The sequence below is a fragment of the Coffea eugenioides genome, chromosome 1 (genome assembly GCF_003713205.1).
Source record: "Coffea eugenioides isolate CCC68of chromosome 1, Ceug_1.0, whole genome shotgun sequence".
In the NCBI taxonomy this organism is placed as follows: Eukaryota; Viridiplantae; Streptophyta; class Magnoliopsida; order Gentianales; family Rubiaceae; genus Coffea; species Coffea eugenioides.
In genome coordinates, this window is record NC_040035.1 from 39,623,432 (window position 1) to 39,647,853 (window position 24,422).

Below are 24,422 nucleotides of genomic sequence, written 5' to 3' on the forward strand. Positions count from 1 at the left end.
ATGATAAAGTTAAGAAAGAAACCCTAGGAACAGATTTATTCCTGATGGCGATATTAGGGCAGTCGAGTTGCACAATTTAAGGGCTGGAAAGCTGCACAGGATGCATGGTAGCCAAACTGTACTTTTATTGGTTTTGTTTGGGAAACTTTTCAAGAACTAAACTTGTCGAGAACTGTTGAGATAAATGTTTCAGCAATGATATGAGAAATAGCGTGATGCTTGAGTTGGTTCTGCTATTCTTTCACAACTTCCATCTAACTATTACACATTTCTATTATTTGGAAATAGTACAGAAAAATTGTTTCAAATATTTCGTCAATGGTCCCATATTAAATGAAATTTGTTATATCACGTTAAAGAGTAGCATAAAATTGTTACTTTGTGAGTAAAAAAGCTTAATGGCATGGTTGAGCAATAAAAAGGGCTCATAAGAGAAAAAGTAAGGTAACATAGAAATAAAAATTTTTAAATGGTTTGAAATAAAACTTAATATTGTGCATAAAAATTGCAATTGTAACCATGCACGTAATAGATTACGAGTAATTTACCTTTCAGCATACCAAATCAAATGGTCCTGCTTCTCTTTCCCACCTATCTCTAATTGAATTAATTAAATCTCATTCAGACTTCTAACTTCTAGATAAGGAAGTATGTAGAGTACAATTTCTGTTCAAAATATCTTAAAGACTATTTGTTCCCTTTGGAGGAAGACTTTGCATTAACTTTTCTTTTACCTTTCAAAGTAAGTTACTCTAGACAAGGATAGATCATAGTATTGATTTATAACCCTGTCAACGAGACAACGAAATTCTAAGCCGTATTGGTGTTGCCTTTTTCTCTATTAAGCAAATCACATCAAATGCAGTGACCATTCTTTTTTTTTATGCAAATTCTTTTTTTATTTAGGTAAAAGAAAACAAACTATTACACAAGCCTAATTTTTCGAATTGAAGGCATTCCTAGCTTATCCAGACGAATTGCTCCACGAGCCATAGGTGGAAATGCAGTGACCATTCATAATCACAGTAATGTGCTGTCGCCATTTATAATTAGCCATACCTTTGGAAAAAACTAATGTTAAAGAGGACTGCAACTTTGATCTTTTAGCCCAATTACAACACCATTGATAATAATGTGCATTAATATTCCAAGATAACTTCTTTGGATAAGGTTGTGGAATTAGAGGTTTTGGACTCGAATTTCCAGCTCCCTTTCAGCTTCTTAATTCCCACCTTTCATTGCTGAAAAAAAAAATTATTAAAAAACGTTGTGGATAAGAAAACTGACTAAAATCCTAAAAATGGGGGGATCACCAATAGCTGCATTTGTCTGAAACATTCTTTAAATTGAAGCAATCAAAGTGACCCTTCAACCTCTATGAAGGCACATATATTCTTCCAAGAAATAAAAACTGAGCTTTTCATGGGACTGTAGCAAAAAGTAGAAAAGTACAATACTCCTAGAAGATTTTTGTATGTGCATTTTTTGTTGATAAAAATTGTTCAAGTTTGTATCAGCATAATGTAGAATGCAAGTTGCGTTTTTGCAAGCGAACAATTGAAACTGTCATAGAGTTGTCTTGACTCTTCAAAAAATGTGTTCAAATTCACTTATCCTTCTTTTCTGAATAGTGAAAAAATCACCAAGACTTGAGTACGTACTTTCTTGAACGTCTTTGGGGCACTGCTCTGTAAAGACTTCGGTCACACAGTTGACGAAGGCCTTCTAGGAACGTTTTTGTTCCTCTAATCCATATTAGAGCAATCGAGAAGCATTATTTAATAGCTTAAAAAACACATACAACTATTCTTTTATTAGTCTCCTAATTTTTGGGAAAATTTTCAAATAATTATGGAGATAGATGCTTCTGAACTATATATGATTAGTGTGATGCTTGAGTTGATTTTAATAAAAACTTTCATAGAACAAAGAAATGTTTCTTTTTCTGGAAATCAATTAATTATGTAATTAGTACAAGATAGAAGTTATTTTAAATATTTCTTAAATGGCCCTTTATTAAATAAAAAATGTCATGACATGTCAAAGTGTCCGATAAAGTTGTTACAAATGTTTGAAAATAAAGATTTATTGGCACGATAGAGCAACAAAAGGAGTTTGTAAGAGAAAATGATAAGTAATATAGGAATAAAAATTGTTCAAATTAATTATTGTAAAAATTAATATTGTGCATATTTCATGAAGTAGTAAGATGTTAAATAAGAAATAGCAATCGTATGATAGATTATGAATAATTTTCTTTCATAGCAATTCAAAACCTCTGTTGCTAAAAGAAAATGAATGATGATACTTCTCTTTCCCAACAATCTCTATCCAAGTGAATGTAGATTACAATTTGTGTTCGAATTATCGATGAATCCTTTATATGTAGCTTGCTTTCATGTCAGTTTCAACCAATGAATATATGACTGATTCCCTCTTCTGCAGGCAATGACCAAATACAATTTCGCGAATGACCCGTCAGTCTTTTCCCTTTTTTTTTCTCAATTTTCCAGAAGTTCTTCAATTTCCCGTAAGATTTCAGACATTGGTGAGTCTGATGAAATATCTGCTTTGATAACTTGATTATCATTTTAGGTTAGCAAGAACAAGTCTTCAATTGATCTGGTCTTCAAAGTTTTGGTAAATGACCTTCAGATTTAGACACTATAACTTTGTCTTCAAATGAACAAGGATGTATACTATTCTGTCACTTAATTACCTTCAATCCTTCTATTTGCTTTACATGAATAAAAAGAAGTTCTTCCAATCATCAGAAACATTTTCTTTTTAATGAATCTCAATTCTTTCCTCTTCTACGAGTCTAATGGGGTCTGGAATTACTTTCCAGCGTTGCTATTCATTGTAAGATTACACTGAATTCTGGATAACCAGTAAGGGTTTTATCCCATCCCCAGAAGATAATATTCATATTCTTATGCTTAGAAATTAAGATTTCATATTACAAATATGTCATATGCCTGTCTAGTCCCTTCCCAAGGATGCTTTCATTAACAAAGTTTACATGTCATTGTGAGTAGAATATTAAGGTATTAACTAAATTATAACGACACTACAAAATGTGGAAAAATATTTAATGGCTCATTAGAAATTGACAATTATGGGCTCTTAGGGTTAATTTGGCACTAGTTTTATAGGATGATGGTCGAGTAGTGATTTCAATTAGCTTATAAGCTTACATTAAACATGACCACGACAATATGAATAGCGTTGATGAAGCTTTTTCATTTCTTCATTTTTTCTTTAAAAAAAAAAAACTTGTACTGGTGAAGATATTTCTAGGTTTTTGGGCTCACATACGTTAATTGATCACTTTTTACCTCGAAGGTTGAAAATCAAATGTGAACACACACACACACACACTCTCTATGATATGGGAATTTTCAAACAGTACGTGTTATTGAACAATTGTGCAAAACATATACTTTCTGGTCCTAATTAAGAATTCCCTTTAAATTAGAGGTGGCAAAATGGGCGGGATAGGCGGGATTTGCTTGGGTTTGTGATGGAACCGAGTCATATGGGTATGGGCCCAATCTTACCCATATGTGTTTTGGGACTAAGTTGGGCGGGATCACTTTGGGATGGGTTTAGATTGATCCCACTCAATACCCAAATCTATTTTCTACATATTTTTTTTCCTTTAATTCATTTTTATTTTTTTATATAATTTTAATATTTTTTATTTATTAAATTTTTTTAAATTTTATTAAATAAACATGCAAGTGCTTTATACTCAGGATTCCCATCAAAAATTGGATTAACAAATAAAGGAAAAAATAGATATACAGTCATATTCCAACATATATCAAGATGGCCAAGGTACTTAAGATATTGAATATTTATTCTCATCATTGTCCAAAGATGACAGGTCTAAATTGACTGAAATGTTTAAAATTCTTGTGGATAATGACTAGGAAAACTACTAGATTATATTCTCTAGTATGACTATAAAAATTGTTAAAGATAATTTTTGAATCTAAGACTCCGTTTGGATTGGCTATTTTTTCAAAAAATAAGTTTTTCAAATACAATGTTACAGTAACATACAATAACTCAAAAAACATCCCATCCATATTAGTATATCAAATATTTCAAAAAAATTTTATAGTAAAAATTTTTCATATACACTGCTATAATAAAATATTTCAAAAATATCCCCCAAAAATAGCTAAACCAAACAGAGCCCTTGTTATTTGAGCCCAATGGGTACCCAAGTATTTCCCACCCTTTCCCATTCATTAATGGGTATAGTTGGGATGTGTCCCAACTTAAACCCAATACCAAATTATAATACCCATCCCGCCCAAAGTTCCTTTGGGCATGGGTAGCCCATTGGGACTTGGGACAAATTGCCAGCTCTACTTTAAATTGATATCGACTGTGGGCTTAGTATTGATTCATAACCTAGTAAAACAAGATCATGACATCATGACCCTTATTGGTGGTTTACTTCTTGATATTAAACATATCACATCAAAATAGTTTCTTGAACGTTAATTCATGTCTTAATTGTAAAGTTGATATCAAACTACTACGAAATGAGACTTTGACTTGTAAGTGGTCATTTTTTGGAATTTTGCTGGTTAGGCGAACTTGAGAACTTATCTGCCATTTGAAGACTCCTGTACTCACTTTTTATCCACTACCTCAGGTCTTTTCAAACTAAAAAAAAAAAAATGAAGAACAAAAAAGTCTATCAAAAACAACGGCAGTCAAATTCAGTCATCCCTAGTTTCTTGAATACTGACAGAGTTATAATGACTTAAATTTTGTTAAAAGTTTATCTGGTTTAAAAAGTACTAAAACTCCTCGAAGAAGTTGTAACTTTCATTAAAAGGATGGAAATATTTACTTAAGCACTAGTATGTTTTCCGTGAAAAAAAAGGTATTCTAACAGTTACTATTTTCACTTAAATGCCAAACTTTTACTAATGTAACTTTACTATTTTAACAATTACTCATGCAAAAAAATTTTGAAAAAAAAGGGAAAATAATAAGAAAAGGCTATTCAAATAATCATTTTTTGCCTTTAATACCCTTCCCCCATCACCCCCCCCCCCGACCAACGAATCTTCCTATGACATCCTTAGATCAAATTTTACTCATTATTCAAACAATTATTTTTGCCAGAAAAATTTGAAGATAATAAATCTGAATTCATAAAAATGCCTATTCTATGATAAACCAAAAATTTAAAAAGTCACTAATCTAATAATTACTTTGGCAATTACTGCCCTTCGCGCCCAAAAAAAAAATCATTTTAAGTCTTTCTCATGTAAATCTTATCTTAAAATCAATTTGGCAAAAAAATAAAAAATAAGACAACACAAAAGGATAAAGCTGGAAGAAAAATATATCTATTTTCCTTAAATGATTATGTTGGGAGTATTTGTTTGATATAGGGCTGATATTCTTACAAAAGTATGATTCGAGAAAGGTTAGTGATACTTTTAAAACTTCGGGAATGTTAAGTGATATTACAAAAACCTCAAGGGAAGTTTCTAAAATTATCCATAAATAAAGGTAACATTAGTCAATAATCAAGTCTTAAATTTTGCTTCAAAAAAGTAGTAAGTTTTGTATAGAAAATGGTACGTTTCCTTCAAGTATAGTAAATTTTGTTAATAATTAGTAAATTTTACTAAAATTACGGCAGCATTTGTTAATGAAATCATACATTTTGCTTGAAAAAAAGAAGTAAGATTTGTATTAAAAATAGTAAGTTTCGCTTAAAGATAGTAACATTTGTTAATGATTTAGTGAATTTTACCAAAAAGTGGTAAGATTTGGTAATAAAATCACAAGTTCTACTTGAAAAATTAGTAAGTTTTATATAAAAAATGGTAAGTTTCAGAAGACAAGTGGCAATTTTTGCTAAAAATTCAGCAAAATTTGTTATTTAACTAGTAAGTTACATAAATTAATGATTGAAACTTACTGGTTTTAAACAGAAACTTACTATTGATCGACTGTACTAAATTAACCATCAAAATTTTGTCCACAATGAAACTTGTTATAGCAGGTTAAAACCTAATTGTGGCATCATATCAGTCACTCATTTGTGACTTATGGTGACGCTTCATCACCGCAGCCTACCAGCAAAATATCAGTTCATTAACATGGCCATTTTGCCCTCAACCATCTATTTCCTCCCTTTAAATATTGCGATTCGATTTTAAATCTTGTTTGTATTCTTAAAAATCACTGCTTTAATAGGTAGGAAAAATGAAGAGTATCACTGACATAATTTCTATTTTTATAACTTTCAAGATCCAAACCAAACTAGGATATCTACCTAATTACCCTATTTTACATTTTCTGAACAATTTCTGTCTATCAACCTTGAATCAAATTACACACTAGCAGGACACCAGAATCACTTTAAAGTTAGACTATAAAATGAAGCAAGTAAGCATTAGAATATCAGATTCCTCCTTTTTTTCCCTGATCACTTTACTTTGTGGACAAATAGACCTTTTCTCTTTGGATGGCTGCTACCAGCATGCTACAAGATTCCTATCTAACCATCCCTTTCATGATGAGTAATGGCTAATTTGCAATGAATACTAACCCTTGGAATCCTTATGAATTATTTGCTGTCCTCATTAAGGCTTGAAAATACGTATAATTGCCGTATAATATGAAGACACTATAATTAGATTTTTATTTTTTTCCACCATAAATACCTGTCACGGTTATGGGACCAAGTGGCCTACCTATCTCATTCCTTTTGGATTAACCTCCAAATCAGTTATCATGACCTATTCTTTCCCAGAAACTCGGGGCATGATTGAAGTCCCACAAAGCTGCAAGTTGAAAAACGGTTTTACCACACCATTGGGAGACCTGGATATTAGAAGTCAAATCTTCTGGGGATTAGCATTACAGAAAAGGTAATGGTAACAAGAACCATATAAGATTATGACAAATTTTTTCATCCTTTGTTCATTATATGATGGTTTTGATCAAAGGCTAATTAGCAGACGTGCTTCAAAACTGCATGTGCTAGAACTATAATATAATTATTTAGCCCTCTAATATATCCACATAATTTTCGTGTGGTACTATGCAGAATTGGCTATTCACTGTTATATTTAGTATTCAAATAAGGCCAATACTAGCATCCTAATTAACAATATTACGCAGGTTATTTTTTTGCCAAATTTTTACTTTGCATAAAACTACAAATGTGGTGTATAGATATTTTGAAAATTAAGATGAATACATGAGTAGCCTTGTCGTAATAGACGAAACCGTAGGAGGTAAATCGTAAATTACCCAGGAAAAAAAAAGAAAATATTGGCAAGGAAAGTTTAAAACTACTATCAATCAAACGCTTCAATCTCATTCACGAGGAATGTTCAAACCCCGATCCAACCCAATTTGCTTTCATGTCAGTTTTAACCAATTAATTTATGATTGAGTCTACTGCGCGCAATGACCAAATGCAATTTCGCGGATGACCTGTCAGTCTTTTTCATTTTTCTTTTTATTTTCTATAAGTTCTTCAATTTCCGGTAAGACTGACAGACATTGGTGAGTTTGGAGTAAATATCTGCTTTGATAACTTCATTATCAAAGTTATCATTGTTTGTAAATATCTCGAGCAAATGTCTGCTTTGATAACTTCATTATCTACTCTGATTTTTTCAAAGAGGTTAATGGGAAATCGGAGGGAACTGAATTGCAACTGGACTAGACGGGTGTCTTTGCACTTGCTGGTGAATTTTTTTAGGAAATTCTAGAAAAGAATACAAGTCAAGAGATTTGATCTCTTGACCTACATCCAAGAAGTGCCTTAAACCTCTCTCTGGTGGCTAACTACTCTACAAGTAATTGGTTACTTGAATTCAACAATCGAAGTGGGAACAATTGGCCAATTAGGCTCCTTAATAATTTAATATTGTGTAACAATATGGAACATTGGAATAAGAATGAATCGAAGAATCCCAAATAGGGGTGTAAACAAATTTAATCAAATCGAACATCTTAATGTTCAAACTTGATTGATTGTTTTAACGAATTTGAAATTTTGTTCAACTTTGGCTTGTTTATTTGCCGAACCGAATTTGAACGAACTTTTTATCGAGTTTAAATGTTATCAAATATAAAACGTTGTTCAAACTTTGCTTGACTAGTTGGTAAATCAAGTTCGAACGAGTTCTTACCACACCAAATTCAATTCGAATATCAAGTATTTGGTTCATTTTTCAATCTTAATCCCAAACTGGCCCTGGTACACATATATTCTTCTTATTGCTTTCTTCAAACACAAATCAATCTATATCTATACTTTATTAAAGGATTAAATGCGAAAAAACTCTCTTGTGGCATTGCAAAAAATCAACCAGGCACCTTATGATTTCGAAATGTCTACATAACCCTCTGATACTTTAAACTAATATGAAATTTCACCTGTAACTTGTATGTGACCTGCAAGTGATGTATTATCATTATTATTTAATAATTTTCTTTTCTTTTCTTTTCATTTTTGTTTTATTTTTTGTGCTCAAATTCCTTTAACTTAACTATCATGGGTGTTTTTGACAAATTTTAAAACCATTGAATCAATTATCATGTGTGTTTTTATAAATTTTAAAATTTTTGAGAAACTTTTAAAATTTTTAAAAATTATTCATCCTCTATCTTCATCTTTCCTCCCCCTCCTCCACTTGCCACTGCCACTAACCGCCACTTGCCACCGCCACTAACCGCCACTTGCCACCACTACCCTCTCCTCCTCTTTCCATCCCTCTCCGCTTCCCCCTTCCTCCTTGTCTTCCTCATTCCCCTCCCTAGTTTAAGGAAATGTTAAATCTAGACAGTACACTCACAAGAGTAGAGATACACTTTTGTGGCTTTAGTGGCTTGTTCCATATAATTTTATAGAAAAAATGAATTTATAGTTAATTTTATAACCATGAAAATAGGTATGATTTAGCTACAAATATAGTTGATTCATTACGAGAGTAGGTTTCACATATAATAGGAAATTACGTCATAATTAGCTAAGAGAATAACATTCAATTAACCGGTAATTTTACTTGCAAGAATAGTGAGGAATTCTATAACTCTAGGAGTTTTTTTATTGTTATTTTTATTACTTTTATTAGCTAAGAAAAGATAAACCAAACCTGATAACTACACAATAATTGTTTATTTATTTTTTTTTGCCTTTTTTTGTTATTAAAATGAAATTCATAGTTCAAGTGTCTCTTTTTTGAATCTCCTGAAGATTTGTGCATCCATAACAATCTTGCAAATCAATATACTATTAAATTACACACTTAACCTTAAGCAATTCTACCAGACAAGGTGTAAAGTATGTTCTCTTATCTAGTTAATTTTAAGAACTCAGAAAACAAATTAAAACGGCGAGTCAAAGAGATAGCCGTAGCTGACATGATGAATTCGCGTCGAAGAAGTTACCTAATTAACAACTCTACAATTCAACCTGATCTCTTGTCCACTACCACTTATGCTACTCATCTTGATCATAGACTTGACAAAGGCTGTATAAAACTCTTCCTGGGAATTAGCGAACTTCGAAACCAATGCTTTTGTAGTTGTAGCGGTCGATAAAGCTTCATCTGAAGAGAAAATACTCTTGCCTAGAAGGATTCGCTTGTAGTATATGTTGTCAAACGTGATTGCCGAAGAATCCAAGCCAGAACCTGCACTCCTCACCTTGTTGTGCATGGGGCAAACTTTCCTCAAGCTGGCTGCAAATGATGGCTGCAAGGAGGGATCTACATCATGAGTGGAGTTAAAGTTGTGGATTCTGTTCTGGAAGGATGAACAGTGAGCGAAACCTAGTGTGTGGCCTCCTGCATATTAGCAATCAAATTATGTTTTTTAGTAGAGTCATGATCTGAAAAATGCGGGCAAGCATGCATGCATCAACGGTTGGATCAGGACTTGAAAATTGGCAGGTTTGTCATGTGTGAGTGTCTGTGTTTTGTGTGTTCCTGTAAGGGAAGTTGCCAATGCTGAAGGAGAACATTAACTAATGAAGATTACTAAGAGCAAAAATTAATTTGGGATGAACCTGAAAGGGCCACTAAATCTTCCAGTGATAGGCCTCTCTCAGAGAAACTTTGCTGCAATTGAGATATGTTAAAGGTAGGATCAGGCAGTCGTACAGTTTCAGTGGCCTTTGAAATCCTGCCATCTTTTCTACCTTTAGGCACATTCCAACTAGGACCTCCTGACTGGAACATTTAGCAAATGTGAGTGTAGTCAGAGCACCACATCGACACACAGAATATGTAAATGTGAAGAAGTTACAACCAAACATCGGGGCCTATCAACTTGTCAAGACTTTAACCCTCAACCGGTAGGATTGATCAGAAAGTAGCTGTAGGTAAACTATAGTATAATTCTATTCCAACTATCATAGGGATTAGTCAGTGACACTCACTAGTGCAACTGCATCTCTTGCAACCAATGCCAATATGTCAGCACAGGAGACAACACCAGGGCACTGGGATTCTAATTCTTTTTTTGCATGGTCAATGACATAGAATGCGTGCAATGAAATATTTCGACGTCCATCTTTTTCAGCTTTGTTCTTAGCTGTTGAGTTTAGCAGCACAGAACCATCGCATCCCTTGAAAAGAAAAATATGAATGGGTAAAATTCTATCTTATATAACTGTAGACATGAGGAAATCAACAGAAGATAAATGAAATGAAAGTAACAGGGTTAGTTAGAGATTACTCTAATAAAGCAGTCATGGAAGTGCATCCGAAGTAGTGCCGCTGGAACGGTCTTGTCATTCATCATAGCTTTCTTAACTACTCTGGTGATGATTGACTCAACCTCTGGGCATGTATGATCATAGTAATTTGTGCTGAGTGCAGCTGCAAATGGAGAAAGCACCCAAGATATTACCAAAACAAAAACTAGCGCAAGCATTGGCCCCAAACCTTGCATCCTGCCGTTGTGGATAGCCTTAATTGGTTTGCTTTTGCGAAGTTGTTCTCATGATAAAGAAAAAGCCAGAAGAGGTATATTTATAGGCGATCGAAGGGGAGAGATTGAAATAGGAATTGAAAAAATTGAATAAACATTTATTGTGGTCATCAAGAACAAGTCTTCAAAGTTTTGCTAAATGACATTCAGATTTAGACACTATAACTTTGTCTTCAAATGAACAAGGATGTGTACCGTTTCACTTGATTACCTTCAATCCTTGTATTTACTTCACATGAATAAAAAGAAGTTCTTCCAATCATCAGAAACATTTCTTTTTTTTTTTTTAATGATTCTCACTTCTTTCCTCTTCTACGAGTCTACTGGGGTCTGAAATTGCTTTCCAGCGTTGCTACTCATTGTAAAAATAAACTGAGTTCTCGATAACCAGTAAGGGTTTTATCCCAACCCCGGAATAATAATATTCATATTCTTACATTTAGGATATTCAGATTTGGGCTCATCTTAGGAATAATTTGGGTCACTAGTTTTATAGGATAATAATAGTCGGATAGTGATTTCAATTAGCTGATGAGCTTTTTCCATCGTACATTAAACATGACCACGACAATATAAATTGCGTTGATGAAGCCTTTGACTTCTTCTTTTTTTTTTTTTTTTTTCTTTAAATAAATGTATTGGTGAAGATATTTCTAGGTTTTTGGGCATACAGACATTAATTGATCACTTTTTAACTCGAAGAATGACAATCAAATGTGAAGGCACACACGTACTGACGTACGCTATGATATGGGATTTTTCAAACAGTGATATTGAACAAGTATGCAAAACATAATTTCCAGTCCTAATTTATTAAGAATTCCCTTTCAATCGCTATCGATTGTGGGCTTAGTATTGACTCAGAAGTTCGAACCGAGTAAACAAGACCATGACACTATGACCACCTGTATTGGTGGTCTGTTTCTTGCTATTAAGCATATAACATCAAAATAGTTTCTGGGCATTCAATATGTTAAATCATGCCTTAATTATAATGTTGATCTCAAACTACTATGAAATGAGACCTTAATTTTGTAATAATTGTTTTTAGGAGTTTTTTTTTTAAGTGTACGTGGGTGCGATCGAACTCGAAATATCTCACTTGCACTCTCTCCCCCATCAACCATCCAACCCATCCCCCTCCTCCCTCCTCCCATTTTTAGGATTTATTGGTTCGATGAAATTGAGAATTTATCCACCATTTGAAGACACTGGTACTCACTTATTATCCACTAGCTCTCAAAAAAAAAAAAAGAAGTCATTCTATATAAAATTGCCACATTAAATTTCTACGTTGAAGCAATATCTATTTGGGTACAGGCCTACAGTATGGGGGAAAAAATAAAGAGAGAGAGAGAGAGGGAGAAAGGAGTTAATCTTAGAGAGTTATGAGTGTTCGATATATTGCTCATAAGTATGTTAGTTTTTGCAATTTAGGAGAGATTCTAAATCTTACTAACTACTTTAGCAATAAAGCTTTTCGAAAGTATTTTAGAAAACTATTAAGAAATTTTTAGAAAGATGCGTTTTGTCATACGGTTGATAGGTTAGAAAATTTTTTTTTTTTTATATACGAGTGTATTGTGCTTCAATTGCTGTATTTGAGCTTTTAAGTGTAAATGAAAATTGCCTGGTTTTGTCTTGTGTCGGCTTTGGTTGGTGGAAACGGACAAAAATTTGCGGAAAAAAACTTGAGTTCAAAGTGGAAGTCCGGAATTGAGACCGGACTTGGAGGGGGAAAAAACACTTGCAAACATTAGTTCTAGCACTTCTCTTTGGAGATTCAAGAATCTAGTAAGAGATCAAGACGCTGGATTTGGAGCTTCATTAATTGGGAAGTTATTCATTCTCTTTATTCCAAGTCTTCTATCTTTAATCTTGAATTCTTGGTCTCCTCCCAAAATTATGACATAGACTCTCTTTCGCCCCACAGATATTATTGTTGGAATCTAATTGTATATATATGTATATATATATGTTTTGGTATTCCAAACAGTATATCTGTTGAATCACAGAACTAGGAATCCACTTCTTTGTTGAATCACCAAATTGTATAGGGGTTGATTTAAGGCCCATTCCAAACAGTATATCTCTTGAATTGGACAACATTGGATGTTTATCATAGGAATATCAAAAGCTTAGTACGCACTCATTTGAGGCCATGGCAAAAACCACTTGCGCATTTACGAGCCATAGAAATTTAGATGTTATATTATTTATATTAAATGACAAGCGGGGCATGAAATAGGTATGTTAACGGGTGCCCAGTTCAAGGTTGAATTTATTGTCTAGATATTGCAGATCGTACTAAAACGGTAAGTTTAGTGATTAATTTTCGATGAAAAGTAGTGACATTCAGGTTGAACCGTGAGACTGGGGATAAATTTTTCGATGAGAAGCAACAATTCAAGTTGAACTTATTATCCGAATGGCTGAAATTATTAGTTTTGTTTGCACAAATTTTCACCTGATGTGTGTATACTGTGTCAAACACCATTATTACTGGGGGATGTGATGTCAAACAATTCCCAGAAGAATGTTAGAATATTACTGATGTCGGTGGGATGTGATGATCAAAGTATTCATGAAAATAAATCGTTACAACAATCCCATTACAAAGTACTTACCAGAATTGTTCTTTTGAATTATGATCTTAAAATTTCAAATCAATGAAATTTGTAAAGCTTAAAATTGGTAACATGAAATTTATATATATAAAAAAACTCTTTACTGGCATTTTATTCTTTTTGTATTTCAGAGTTGCAATCGTATTTTCTCATTGTTGTAATGTCATAATTTGATTGTTTTTGCTTTTCAAAATTCAACATGATTTTCGTTTTCTTGATGGCCTGATCCTTGCAAAATTGAATGTCAACCTTCACTCTTGAAGGGAGGCATTTGAAGACCCGATGAGTTTGTAGTCTTTTGATGGATCATTCTCGTAACATACATTGGACAACTTTCAATATAAAGCTACAGATAAAATCGCAAGGAACCACAATCACTTGACGCTCTGAGACTTGAAAACCTGGGCATTAGAAACAAGTAACTATTACAGCATAAAATACACAGCACGTACGACTGGAAATGTACCAAAACTTTTCCTTATTTCCACACTCCATGGGTAGACCTGGGCATTACAAGTCATATTTTTCGAATTAGCCATACCAAAAACTTGTCATTCAAAAAGCTATTGTGGATTGAGGAAAAAATAAAGAAGAAGGATAATAGGGGTAGAAAATGAATGCTTTGCTTACCAGTTATGTAAATTATTGCACTGCCCTTCTTAAGTGCCTATGTGGATCCATTTCCTCGGTCGCCTTCGCAGTTTGAACGACTCTTCGACAATCAGTACAAACCATCTTGGTTTTCCAGTCAAGAATATGAGACCTCCCATAACTAATCCGAGCACCAATCCACAGCCATATCCCAGGAGAACAGCTTTCCAAGTGAACCCATCAAAGAATTCCGAATCATCATATTGTTGTTCAGCTTCCCATGGCGTGGCTGGTGGTGGTGCCTTTGTATCTCCACAATCTTTGGCCAGTGCAAATCCACACAAATCCAGGTTCCCTCTGTATGAATCATCTCCAAATGTATCAAAGTGCCTTCCTCGTGGAATGGGTCCGACTAGACGATTTTCAGAAAAGTTTAAGAATTCAAGAGAATCCAGATTCACTAGCTCCATAGGAATGGTTCCTTCAAGTCGGTTCCAAGAGAGGTCCAGAGATTCAAGCATACTCAAATTCCCTAATGCCTTAGGAATTGGACCACAGAAGTTATTATGAGAGAGAGTGAGTAATTGAAGAGAATGAAGGGATCCGATAATCTCTGGAATTTGTCCTTCGAATCTGTTGCTTGAGAAGTCAATTGCTGTTCGAGTTATTAGGACTCTTTCAAGACTATACTCCACCCCTTTGATAACCAAACTCACAGAATGGATGTAATAATCATTACTGACATTTGACTTCATATACTGGACTTCCTTTTGGTCATGCTTTGAACTTTTCATAGCTGTGAAGTTGTTGAGGATTTCCTTAGGTAGAGCACCAGTGAGCTCGTTGTGGGATGCATCAATAATTCTCAACAGAGGAAATGGACTTTTCGTCTGACAATTGCCAATTGCTCCGTGAAATCGATTAGATCTCAATATTAGGACCTCCAGATTAGAAAGAATTTCCAACCAAATTGGAAATTTATCATCTATCTTGTTGTTCCCTAAATCAAGGAGTTCCAGACCTTCACAATGAGCTAAAGATCGTGGCAATGGCCCTTGCAATTGATTGTCATTCAACACAAGGAACCGCAAAGAGTTTCCTTTTGAAAATGTTGTGGGAATGGTGCCAAAAAGCCTATTATTTCCCAAATCCATAATTTCTAGATACTGGCTGGAGTTTCCCAAGCATTGAGGAATTGGACAAGACAAATTGTTATTTGACAAATCAAGAATAGTAAGAAGACTTGATTCACAGATAGAAGAAGGTATTTGACCCTGAAGTGAGTTGGAACTCATGTCTAGATACGCGATAGAGGGAGTTACGAGTAGTTGGTCTACAATGCCAATTAAGAAGTTATGTGAAAGGTTCAAGTAGACCAGAATATCCCATGTCTTGGACAAGAACCAGCCTGGGATTTCGCCATGAATCATATTGGATGAGAGATCTAGATAAGATAAGCTCTCCGAATTTCTCAGAAACTCTGGAAATTCCTTAATTTGGCAAGAAGACAAGCCCAAGAATCCCAAATTTGGATAGGGAATGTTCATATTGTTGGTAGTGTTCCATGCTGCTTCACCGTTAAAAGCATTGTTTTGAAGCTTATTGAAGTCCACAAGCAAGTCTTGCTCAACCCCAATAAAATGGTTTGCTGAAAGGTCAAGGAAAGATAGGTTCGGAAGAGTAAAAATTGATGGAGGAATTGAACCGCTTAGTTGATTGTTATTCAACAAAATCATTGATAGTGACCTACTTATAAAATCTTTGATTTCCCCCATCAGTAGATTACTAGAGAGGTCTAAACTCTCAAGATGCCTAAGGTTGCGAAGTGAGTTTGGAATTTCCCCAGCCAACAAATTGTCACCCAGATGCAATTCAGTAAGTTGTGTAAGGTTGCCAATTGATTCAGGAATGACACCAGAAATTTGACAGGATCCTAGATTCAAAGAATTTAAGGACACTGCACACCCCTTTAAATCTGGCAATGCAGCAGAGAAACTTGTGCTCGATAGGTCCAACTGCCTCAGAGAATAAAAAATGCTGCAGTTCAATTTCGGTAAACTAACAGTAAGATTCTCATTGTCACCTAACAAGAGAACTTGCATATTTGGCAGATGGAAAACATTACTTAATAGATTACCTCTTATTCCAGTACCCGTGAGACTTAGATATGTCAAAGATGAAGAAAAATTCGTTCTTAACTCGAATGGGATGCTCATCCACGAAAGCGACAGCTCTTTTAATTGGGTTAAGTTCTGAAGCATTGCTTCAAAACTGTTAGGTTCATATCTTAGAACCCAACAACCCATAGAATCACATGGAAAAAGGGAAGAGAGATCAAATGAAATTAGATTGGATAGATATGATATTTCCGAAGCAACTTTACCATCGAAAGATGAACTTGAGAGATTGAGGTGGGTCAGACTTGTCATCCAACCAAATCGATGTGAAATCCGTGAACCAATGAAGTCATTAAAAGCAAGGTTGAGGCGGCGGAGATGGGAAAGATGGAAAAGGGTACTGTTTGGAAGGATGAGACCCTGAAGGTGGCTGCAACTCAGATCGAGCCCAATAACGCGACCAGTGATGTTGTGGCATGTGACTCCGTCCCAATTGCAACAATCTGCATCTGGTTTCCAATGTGTCATCTTTGGGTAAGAATTCTGACCCCACTTATCACAATAAGCAGAAACATAAGTTGATGCATTTATGCTAAACGTTTCCTTGAATTGAAGCAGTGCAAGAGCATCATCATGATGGCACAAATGATCTCCCAAGAAAGTGAAACTGATCACTTCTTGAGGTTGGCGTAGAAAGAAGAAAAGTAAGCAACTGTAAAATGTTATTTGTCTCTTCATTTTTGCCTGATAAACTTTGAATCATCATGAATGTTATATAATGCTCTACTCTTGCTCTCTCAGTAGGCAATAACCGAGAGAATTAGTCTAACTCATTGCTTGACTTGATCAGTTTTAAAAATGAATTAATCTTTCCGAGTAAAGCTTTTAAAATTTCCAGCGGTCTTTGTGGGTTTTCGTATCAATAATTATTTAAGACGTCTATGACATAGTTTAGAGAAGAGGTAGAGGAACATTGAATATTTAGGACGCCAATGTAAAAGCAATTGACTACGCAGAATATGAAGCTTGAAGATGTATACTGATACAATGCGAAATACACAGGAAGAAGTTGATGTCTGAATTAATGTTCTTAAGAATTATGCGAAACTTTTGTTAAGTTGCTCATCTCATCATAACAATATCTGACTACTTAATTAAGGAGGTGTTTAACATTAAATTTTGTGCTCAAAACTAAAATTTTCCGTCCCTCAAAATCTTGGATTACTGATTGTAAATGGGTAAATTACTATATATCCAGAATCATTCGCAGTTGTGCTGACAGCCACGGCCAAACGTCCTTTTAATCACAACCTGCAACTCCAAATTTTCTCTAGTCAACAATCAATCTTCCTAAACATTGTTAAATTAATCCGTATGATGGAATCCTGGACCGCAGGGGTGCTGATTTTTCCACCCTCAGGATTTGGAAAGATTGCGAAAAAGTAATATTTAATTTCCCTCGTACGAAAACTTTATGGCAGCTTTTACAAGATTTTGTATAATTTAAAGCTTTTTTAGTTTGAACAGCAACTGTTGTTTTGGTTTAAAAAAAAGGAAAGAAACAGACACCCCCCCCCCCCAAACCCCAGCCCCCTCAAAAAAAAAAAAAAAAATGGAAACAGACCCCTCTAAAGTCTTCATCAAGAACAATAAGCTACGGCTGATCTCTATTTGACAGATTCGATAATAAACTTTTCGATTGTTGACTTGCTCCAATTTATACAAGTATTTAATGCTAATTTTTTTCTCCACTAAGCACAAATCCTTTGAGTATGACTATAGAAACATATTTTACCAAAACGAAAACCGAAATTTAGAAAAGTTTGAACTACAAGAATCGCCCGATCCACTGAACTTCTAAAAATGCTCCCACTAGGCCATTCCATCTAATTCTTCCCATCAAATTTGACAGTACAAACTTTCATATAATGTGCGCTCCCCCAATCAATTACCTATTCTTCAATCTAAAAATGAAGCAAGATTCTTTGCCTCTAGAGTTTTCAGAGTTTCCTCCAACTACTCCCCAAATATGATCAATAAAGAAACTCTGAGAAAAGATGTAAATATTCCTAAAAAAATCTGGAAATTTTGGGGGATTAGGAGAAGGAAGAGGTTTCATATCCCTATCTGAACATGAGGATTATAGTTTGAGAGAGGAAAATTTTTAAAAATGCATAGGAGTTCTGTAGCTTCTAAACAACTGGCGGCATATGATATTAGTGATGATAAAAAAATTCATAAGCAGAGATCGTTCGTGAATTGGTTTTGTCAGTAATCCTATTGAACTGTTTTTGCCTCCTTTAGCTTCTCATTAAGTGTTGCAGTAGATGTTAACATTCCACATAAAGAGCTCGAATGAAAAAATTAGATTGTGTATAATGCAATGTAAGGTATCTATGCATGTGAGAACAAGCATTACGTGCTGATCTCTGGGATTGAAGATCTTAAGTTTAACTTCGAAATCTCTCAAGTTACTAATCTATCTTAATGAAAATCCTGTAAGCGACATACATATTAAACGACGGAAACAAGCTAATAGATAACCCAATTATTTGATTTTAGAAATTTTTATATTTGTGTCAATAATCAAGATTGTGGTGATTTAGAATCATTTTTTATAGGTAGGTCTGTGCCTTAATTGCCACTTCTAAATCAGTTTCCTAAAAGTGAAAACTCCCGACATGTAACATGTGTAAAAGCGAAGCTACTTGTTGGTACCCCTCCCTTTATGTTGTCTTACTTTATTTTATTTTTTTTTTGGGTGTTTGGGCTCTTGGTGGCTTAGTGAACACTACTATGCCACCTGCCTTTTCTAAATCATTGTCATTGAACAGTCTGAATGTTGAAAGATTAGAATGACCTAAGTGATGAAATATTCCCCAATTAGGGGGGGCACATTCTCTTTGGCTTCTGATGTACCTATCGTATACACAGGAACAAATAGCAAAAAAAGGTCACTTCAGCTATTTAAAATTACACCGTTTGGTCATTAATTTTTTAAGTTAAGAAGGTCATCAAACTCATAAAAGTGTACATTTTTTGGTTATTTTTATTGAATTCCGGTGTTAAGATAGACGAAATGCATCCACTTGAGCAATATAGTTAGATTTTCAAGGACAAAAAAAATCTTGTAACTTTTGGAGCGTCTTAGAAAAAGTCTTTTTAAGTTTCAAAACTTTACTAACTCTCTAGCTATTGAGTAAAATTCCTAAGCATTGATAAAGTTTATCAATATAATCTAAAGAGAATTGGTAAAGTTTGGAAACTATGAAAGTCCTTAATTTTTTTCAACATGCATCAAAGATATTTTTGCTATTGAAACCCTAAGCGTGCTGCTCGTACGGTTGCATTTTTGGCTATCTTAATATCGGAACTCAACGGCATGACTAAAATTGGCACTTTACTTTTTCGATTAAAAAAAAGTTTCGTTATTGAACACTGCAATTTTAAATAGTCAAGTGACTTTTTTTTTTCCATTTACTTTGTAGAACAGCAACCTTGGAAGCCTTTTTTTTTCTCTTTTCTTTTTAAAAACCTGAAGATGCTATATGGACGCTTTTACTCTTCTAAATTATCATTGACGCAAGCACAAATTTGCAATCAGTGAAAAATGTACTTTATGGATGCTATTTGCTTCAATGAGGCAAGGGCAAATGTGATTTGTTATCCACACATGTTTTCAATTCTTAATTATTAATTGCAATATTACATCATCAAATCTCCTTCTTCCTCCCCACTTCTTAAATCTCACCCGTTTTCTTGCATGGGAACCATTGGATAAAATATTCACTATAATTGCTAAGTGACAGCATAAAAGAATTAAGCAGCCACTTGTACTTCAGAAGGCGAAAAATAAAATAGTACACAGGTACACAGATATCCTTCGGACAATCCAATAGATGAGTCTTTCCCATGCTGCAAGAGTTTTAGGAAGAAGTAGGGACAAAGGTGCCAACATGTCCGAATCCTACCACGAAAAATGCTGTTGATTGAAGGAAAAGGTATATAAAGAGGCCGCTCTTTCCAAAAGCCACGTCATAACACCCACAAAAGAACAGGTAAAACCCAACAAAGAGCTCCAGAACTTGTAATCTGCAAAATTTAACCTCAATATTAAACTTGAATTGATGTCGTATTTTGGATAGAAAACTATGCTGCACAGAAAAAGAAAAAATAAAGAAGAAACAAATACTCAACTTCTTAGAGCAATAATCTTTTACACACTTTATAACTAAACAATTCATGCAAATGGTAGAAGATTTTTCAGTTCTTTCTGACAATAAATCAAAGTTGTAGATGATCCTTTTTCTTTTGTGTTGCTTAGAATATAGTTTTGTGTGATGAAGAGTTGTACCTGTTTCCCATTCTAAAACGAGGTTTCTTGGGAACTTTAGAGCCTGACTTCGTTTGTAGGACACGTCCCAATTTTTCCGTGACAATCCACTCGTTAACTCTCCCTACCTCGAGTAGACCTATGAATGTGCCCTTGGTCCGATGCAGAGACATTACGTTTTCGAAGAGGATCCAGAAAATTACTAGGTGGAATGACCTGCAGATTATAGCGCAACAGAAACATATCACTGTCTATAGCAGTGATAATTAACGAATTAAGATTCTTGAGGCAGAATAAAGAGAGACCTCGGTGTCCCAAGTGCATTCAGTAGAGTAATTACAGGAATGCAAACAGCTCCCCATATAGGAACTTGTACTTCAGGAATCATGGTAGTGGCTGGCAGGACAACGCAGTAGAAGATGAACATGACTATATGTATCACTATCTTCTGAACGAAGAAGAAACTGTATATCAGATAAAACTTTCTCCACGGAGAAACCTTCTGCAAAAATGGAATGGAACATGATCCGTCAGAGTGGCATAATCATCATTCTCATCCCCCAGATTGAAGATAAAAACAAATGCCTTTGTACCTTGCATCTAACTATCTCCATAGCCACTTTCCTAAACAGATTAGCAGGGCCACAGGACCACCGATGTTGCTGGTGCTGGTATGCTTTGAAAGTACTTGGCAATTCACTTTTCACCTGATTAAGAACACACAAAGAGTACATCAGGCACAATAAAATGCAAAACTAAAGGGAATTTTGGCTTTGATCTTTACAAAATGGACGGGCCAGTTTAGTCTGTTGCAGTTTAAAACTCAAACATATGGTCCATTTTGTCTCGAGCTGTACCTCAACATCACCAACATACAGAAATTTCAAGCCTTTGAGACCGGCTCGGATAGCCAGATCCAGATCCTCCACAGTTGTTCTGTCCTTCCACCCTCCAGCTTCATTGAGTGCTGAAATTCGCCATACACCAGCAGTTCCTACATGATGAACAGATGTTCGAGATTGTAAAATAGATTAACACGTTAATTAATCATAGCCAAAACCCAAGAAATTTTTCCCTGGAAATCTGACCATTAAAGCCAAAAAATGCATAAATGTAGGATCCAACTTCTTGTTCCACAATGAAATGGTAATTAAGAGACATCTCTTGCATTCTTGTCATCAAGGATTCATCAGAATTCACTGCAATTGAAGGCAGAAACTTATAGTTACAGTTTAGGAAGTCGACAAGTTAAAACTTCAATCTACAGCTTAAATTGAAGGGCTATTAAGCATACTTTATAGAACCAAGAAAGTTACCGAATTTCCAGCGGGTTTGAACCAGAGCTATCTCAGGATTATGGACGAGAAAAGGAATGGTGCGATGCAAGAAATCAGAATCAGGTTGAAAATCAGCATCAAAGATGACGACATAGTCACATAGCTTCACATAGCTACATTTCATTCCATCCCTCAGAGCACCAGCTTTATAACCATTGCGTTTCTCTCTAATCTCATACTTTATGTTTATGCCTCTGCTTGCCCACCTCCTGCACTCTTGCTCCTTTAAGGCCTGTAATTGTCAATTAACAAGTCCATCTCAATTTGCAACACACACCAAAAAAAAAAAAAAAAAAAACTCAAATTTTTCGAAGTGTATTTGACGGTTGGATGTTTAGGTTTATGCTTTACGGCTTGGAGGATAGTGCTGCCACATCCCAAAAATTTTACGCAAAGCTGATGAGTTTTTTAAAATAAGCAGTAATTTGGGGTCCACAGCATGAGTTCAATTTAAAATACACAAGAACCAGTACTCTGATTTGACATCCTTCTTTTGTTTCTCAGATAATCTTCTCTAAGATAAGGTTTGTCTCTATGAAGTATTTCAAAAATTTAGATCCCGTTTTGATTGCTATTTTCTAGAGTTTTGTAGAAAAATGTATTGTAATTGTTTGATATATGTGAGGTAAAAAAGTGATTGAGAAGTGTGGTCATAAAAAACATAAAACTTTTTTGAAGGAAAGTAGCTTTTCTACGTATTGCACTCCTCCATTTGTATTTAGCATACTTTTACCCTGGAAAGCTACAGTTTTTACACCCTCCTATGTTCAGAAGAATTTTCTGAAGATAAAAGTTAGCTTCGCAAGTTGTTGAACCTTGATAGCAGGATCCGTTGAATCATCAAGAACTTGAATTATGATTCGATCAGTTGGCCACGATAAGCCACAAGCAGCACCAATTGACAATTGATACACCTAAACGTAAAACAAATGATGCAGCACTCAAGGAAATGAGCATTAAAAACATGTCTGAAAAATAGTGCGTCAAATTGCTATTCAAGAAGTTATATAAAAAAGAAACAGAGTAGCACCTCTTTTTCATTGCACATCGGTATTTGCACTAAAACCATAGGGAAAGCTGAATTTCCCATCTGCAAAGCTTCCTTCATTGGCTTCCATTTGTACTTCTTCTCAGGTTTCCACCTGAATATCTTTATCAAAACTGCGACAATTCCCATATAAACTCTCTCCACGAATAACAATATCAACATTGTCAGACACAAAAAAACCATTATTTTTAAAAATGGCACCAACAGTGATGCTTTTGCCTGCTGCCATAGGCATCCAAGAAAGCCGGTAAGATCACATTGGCCACCTCGAAAGACTTCAGGTGGAATCAGAGCTCCTGATGAATGGCTCTCCATTTCTTGATCTTATTTTGTAAATAGTCAATAGTGGTTCACTGGAAAAGCAGTGGCAGCAGCAATAGCAGTAGTATCGTACTACGACTGCTAAGGCAGTTGAGTGAACACTCTGGAGCAATGCCGCAGTACCAGTGCTGCAGCATGAAATATATAAAGAGTAACTACCGCTCAAATGGCATCAATAATTGTTGTGTCATTTGCATACAGTTTCCAGCATTTATCCATTTTTTGCCTAATTTGAAACATGTTAATTTGAAGGCTTATCAAGTCACTCATGAGTTCCCTAGCCATAATTAATCCTAATAATTTTTTAATGATAACTTTTATAAAGAGTTCATAATACTACTTAACGAAGTACAATGATAAGTAGTTTAACCATCGTTTTTCAACTTCTTTGGTTGCAACACCGTTAGTGATGACGTGGTCCCGTCCACATTTGTCCTTAATAGTAATAGCATGTGAAAGGTGCGGAGTTGCTGCTACTCGTGTAATTATTTTTTTTTTTTTTTTTTTTTTGTCGACACAGAGATATCCGGGTCAATCCTTACGGGGCCCGACTAATTCCCTGCGGTCCGGGCCCGACGCCCCAACCCGATCCAAGCGCGATAAATGCGCGGAGGAATTCAGCAGAGTGGAGACTCGAACTCGGGACCTTAAGAGTCACCTGTGGGAGGAGCTATTGGTGTAATTGACAACTCTCTTTTTGTCATTAGGCAATTGTCATTAGGCATGGACTAACACAAAAGCCGTAGACGTGAACTTAGAAAAAGAAAATTAGCAATCCATGTTCAAATTACTTGTATATTAACACGAACCCAAAAACCAAATTCATGAGGACAACACCTGTTTTGTTCAAAGCATCCATAATTCCATATCACAGGTCGTTACCGACAACATTATCCTAGCATTTACATGCATGCGTATTTGAATATATCAAGTTTCTCCACAAAAGTTATCAAAAATAACATAAACATCCAAACAAAAGCATCTTGGATATAGACATCGATGAAAGTTGCCCATGTGTATAGGATTAATTCATGCCTTCATGAACTACAATTA

At 34.8% G+C, this 24,422-nt stretch overlaps 3 protein-coding genes across 3 annotated transcripts; all 3 read right to left on the minus strand.

The window, feature by feature from the left end:
* Window positions 1-9,339: 9,339 nt before the first annotated feature.
* Window positions 9,340-10,999, minus strand: LOC113762121 (peroxidase 64-like). Its single transcript, XM_027305411.1, has 4 exons — window positions 10,741-10,999; window positions 10,442-10,630; window positions 10,070-10,232; window positions 9,340-9,848 (listed from the first exon to the last, which is right to left on the minus strand). The coding sequence occupies exons 1-4, from the start codon at window positions 10,954-10,956 to the stop codon at window positions 9,451-9,453; spliced, it is 966 nt and encodes a 321-aa protein (XP_027161212.1). The 5' UTR covers window positions 10,957-10,999; the 3' UTR covers window positions 9,340-9,450.
* A 4,069-nt stretch (window positions 11,000-15,068) lies between these two features.
* Window positions 15,069-16,519, minus strand: LOC113772378 (receptor-like protein 7). The gene is made up of 2 exons (XM_027316975.1): window positions 15,235-16,519; window positions 15,069-15,103 (listed from the first exon to the last, which is right to left on the minus strand). Exons 1-2 carry the CDS (start codon window positions 16,517-16,519, stop codon window positions 15,069-15,071), a joined length of 1,320 nt encoding a protein of 439 aa, XP_027172776.1.
* Window positions 16,520-20,003: 3,484 nt separating this feature from the next.
* Window positions 20,004-23,469, minus strand: LOC113762114 (glucomannan 4-beta-mannosyltransferase 9-like). Its single transcript, XM_027305398.1, has 9 exons — window positions 23,031-23,469; window positions 22,816-22,914; window positions 21,980-22,232; window positions 21,752-21,862; window positions 21,521-21,657; window positions 21,257-21,370; window positions 20,969-21,165; window positions 20,685-20,879; window positions 20,004-20,422 (listed from the first exon to the last, which is right to left on the minus strand). The coding sequence occupies exons 1-9, from the start codon at window positions 23,361-23,363 to the stop codon at window positions 20,257-20,259; spliced, it is 1,605 nt and encodes a 534-aa protein (XP_027161199.1). The 5' UTR covers window positions 23,364-23,469; the 3' UTR covers window positions 20,004-20,256.
* Between the last annotated feature and the right edge of the window lie 953 nt (window positions 23,470-24,422).

Excerpts from the sequence above, each read along its gene's own strand:
- LOC113762121 (XM_027305411.1), bottom strand. The coding sequence starts at position 10,956 with ATGCAAGGTTTGGGGCCAATGCTTGCGCTAGTTTTTGTTTTGGTAATA. Across the intron at positions 10,631-10,740 it reads TCCATGACTGCTTTATTAGA|GGATGCGATGGTTCTGTGCT; the intron begins GTAATCTCTAAC and ends TTTCTTTTCAAG. Across the intron at positions 10,233-10,441 it reads CAAGAGATGCAGTTGCACTA|TCAGGAGGTCCTAGTTGGAA; the intron begins GTGAGTGTCACT and ends TAAATGTTCCAG.
- LOC113762114 (XM_027305398.1), bottom strand. The coding sequence starts at position 23,363 with ATGGAGAGCCATTCATCAGGAGCTCTGATTCCACCTGAAGTCTTTCGA. Across the intron at positions 21,863-21,979 it reads TCAAACCCGCTGGAAATTCG|TGAATTCTGATGAATCCTTG; the intron begins GTAACTTTCTTG and ends CTTCAATTGCAG. Across the intron at positions 20,423-20,684 it reads CGTTTTAGAATGGGAAACAG|ATTACAAGTTCTGGAGCTCT; the intron begins GTACAACTCTTC and ends TAAATTTTGCAG.
- LOC113772378 (XM_027316975.1), bottom strand. The coding sequence starts at position 16,519 with ATGGGTTGTTGGGTTCTAAGATATGAACCTAACAGTTTTGAAGCAATG. Across the intron at positions 15,104-15,234 it reads ATCTTTAGCTCATTGTGAAG|ACGAAAAGTCCATTTCCTCT; the intron begins GTCTGGAACTCC and ends GGCAATTGTCAG.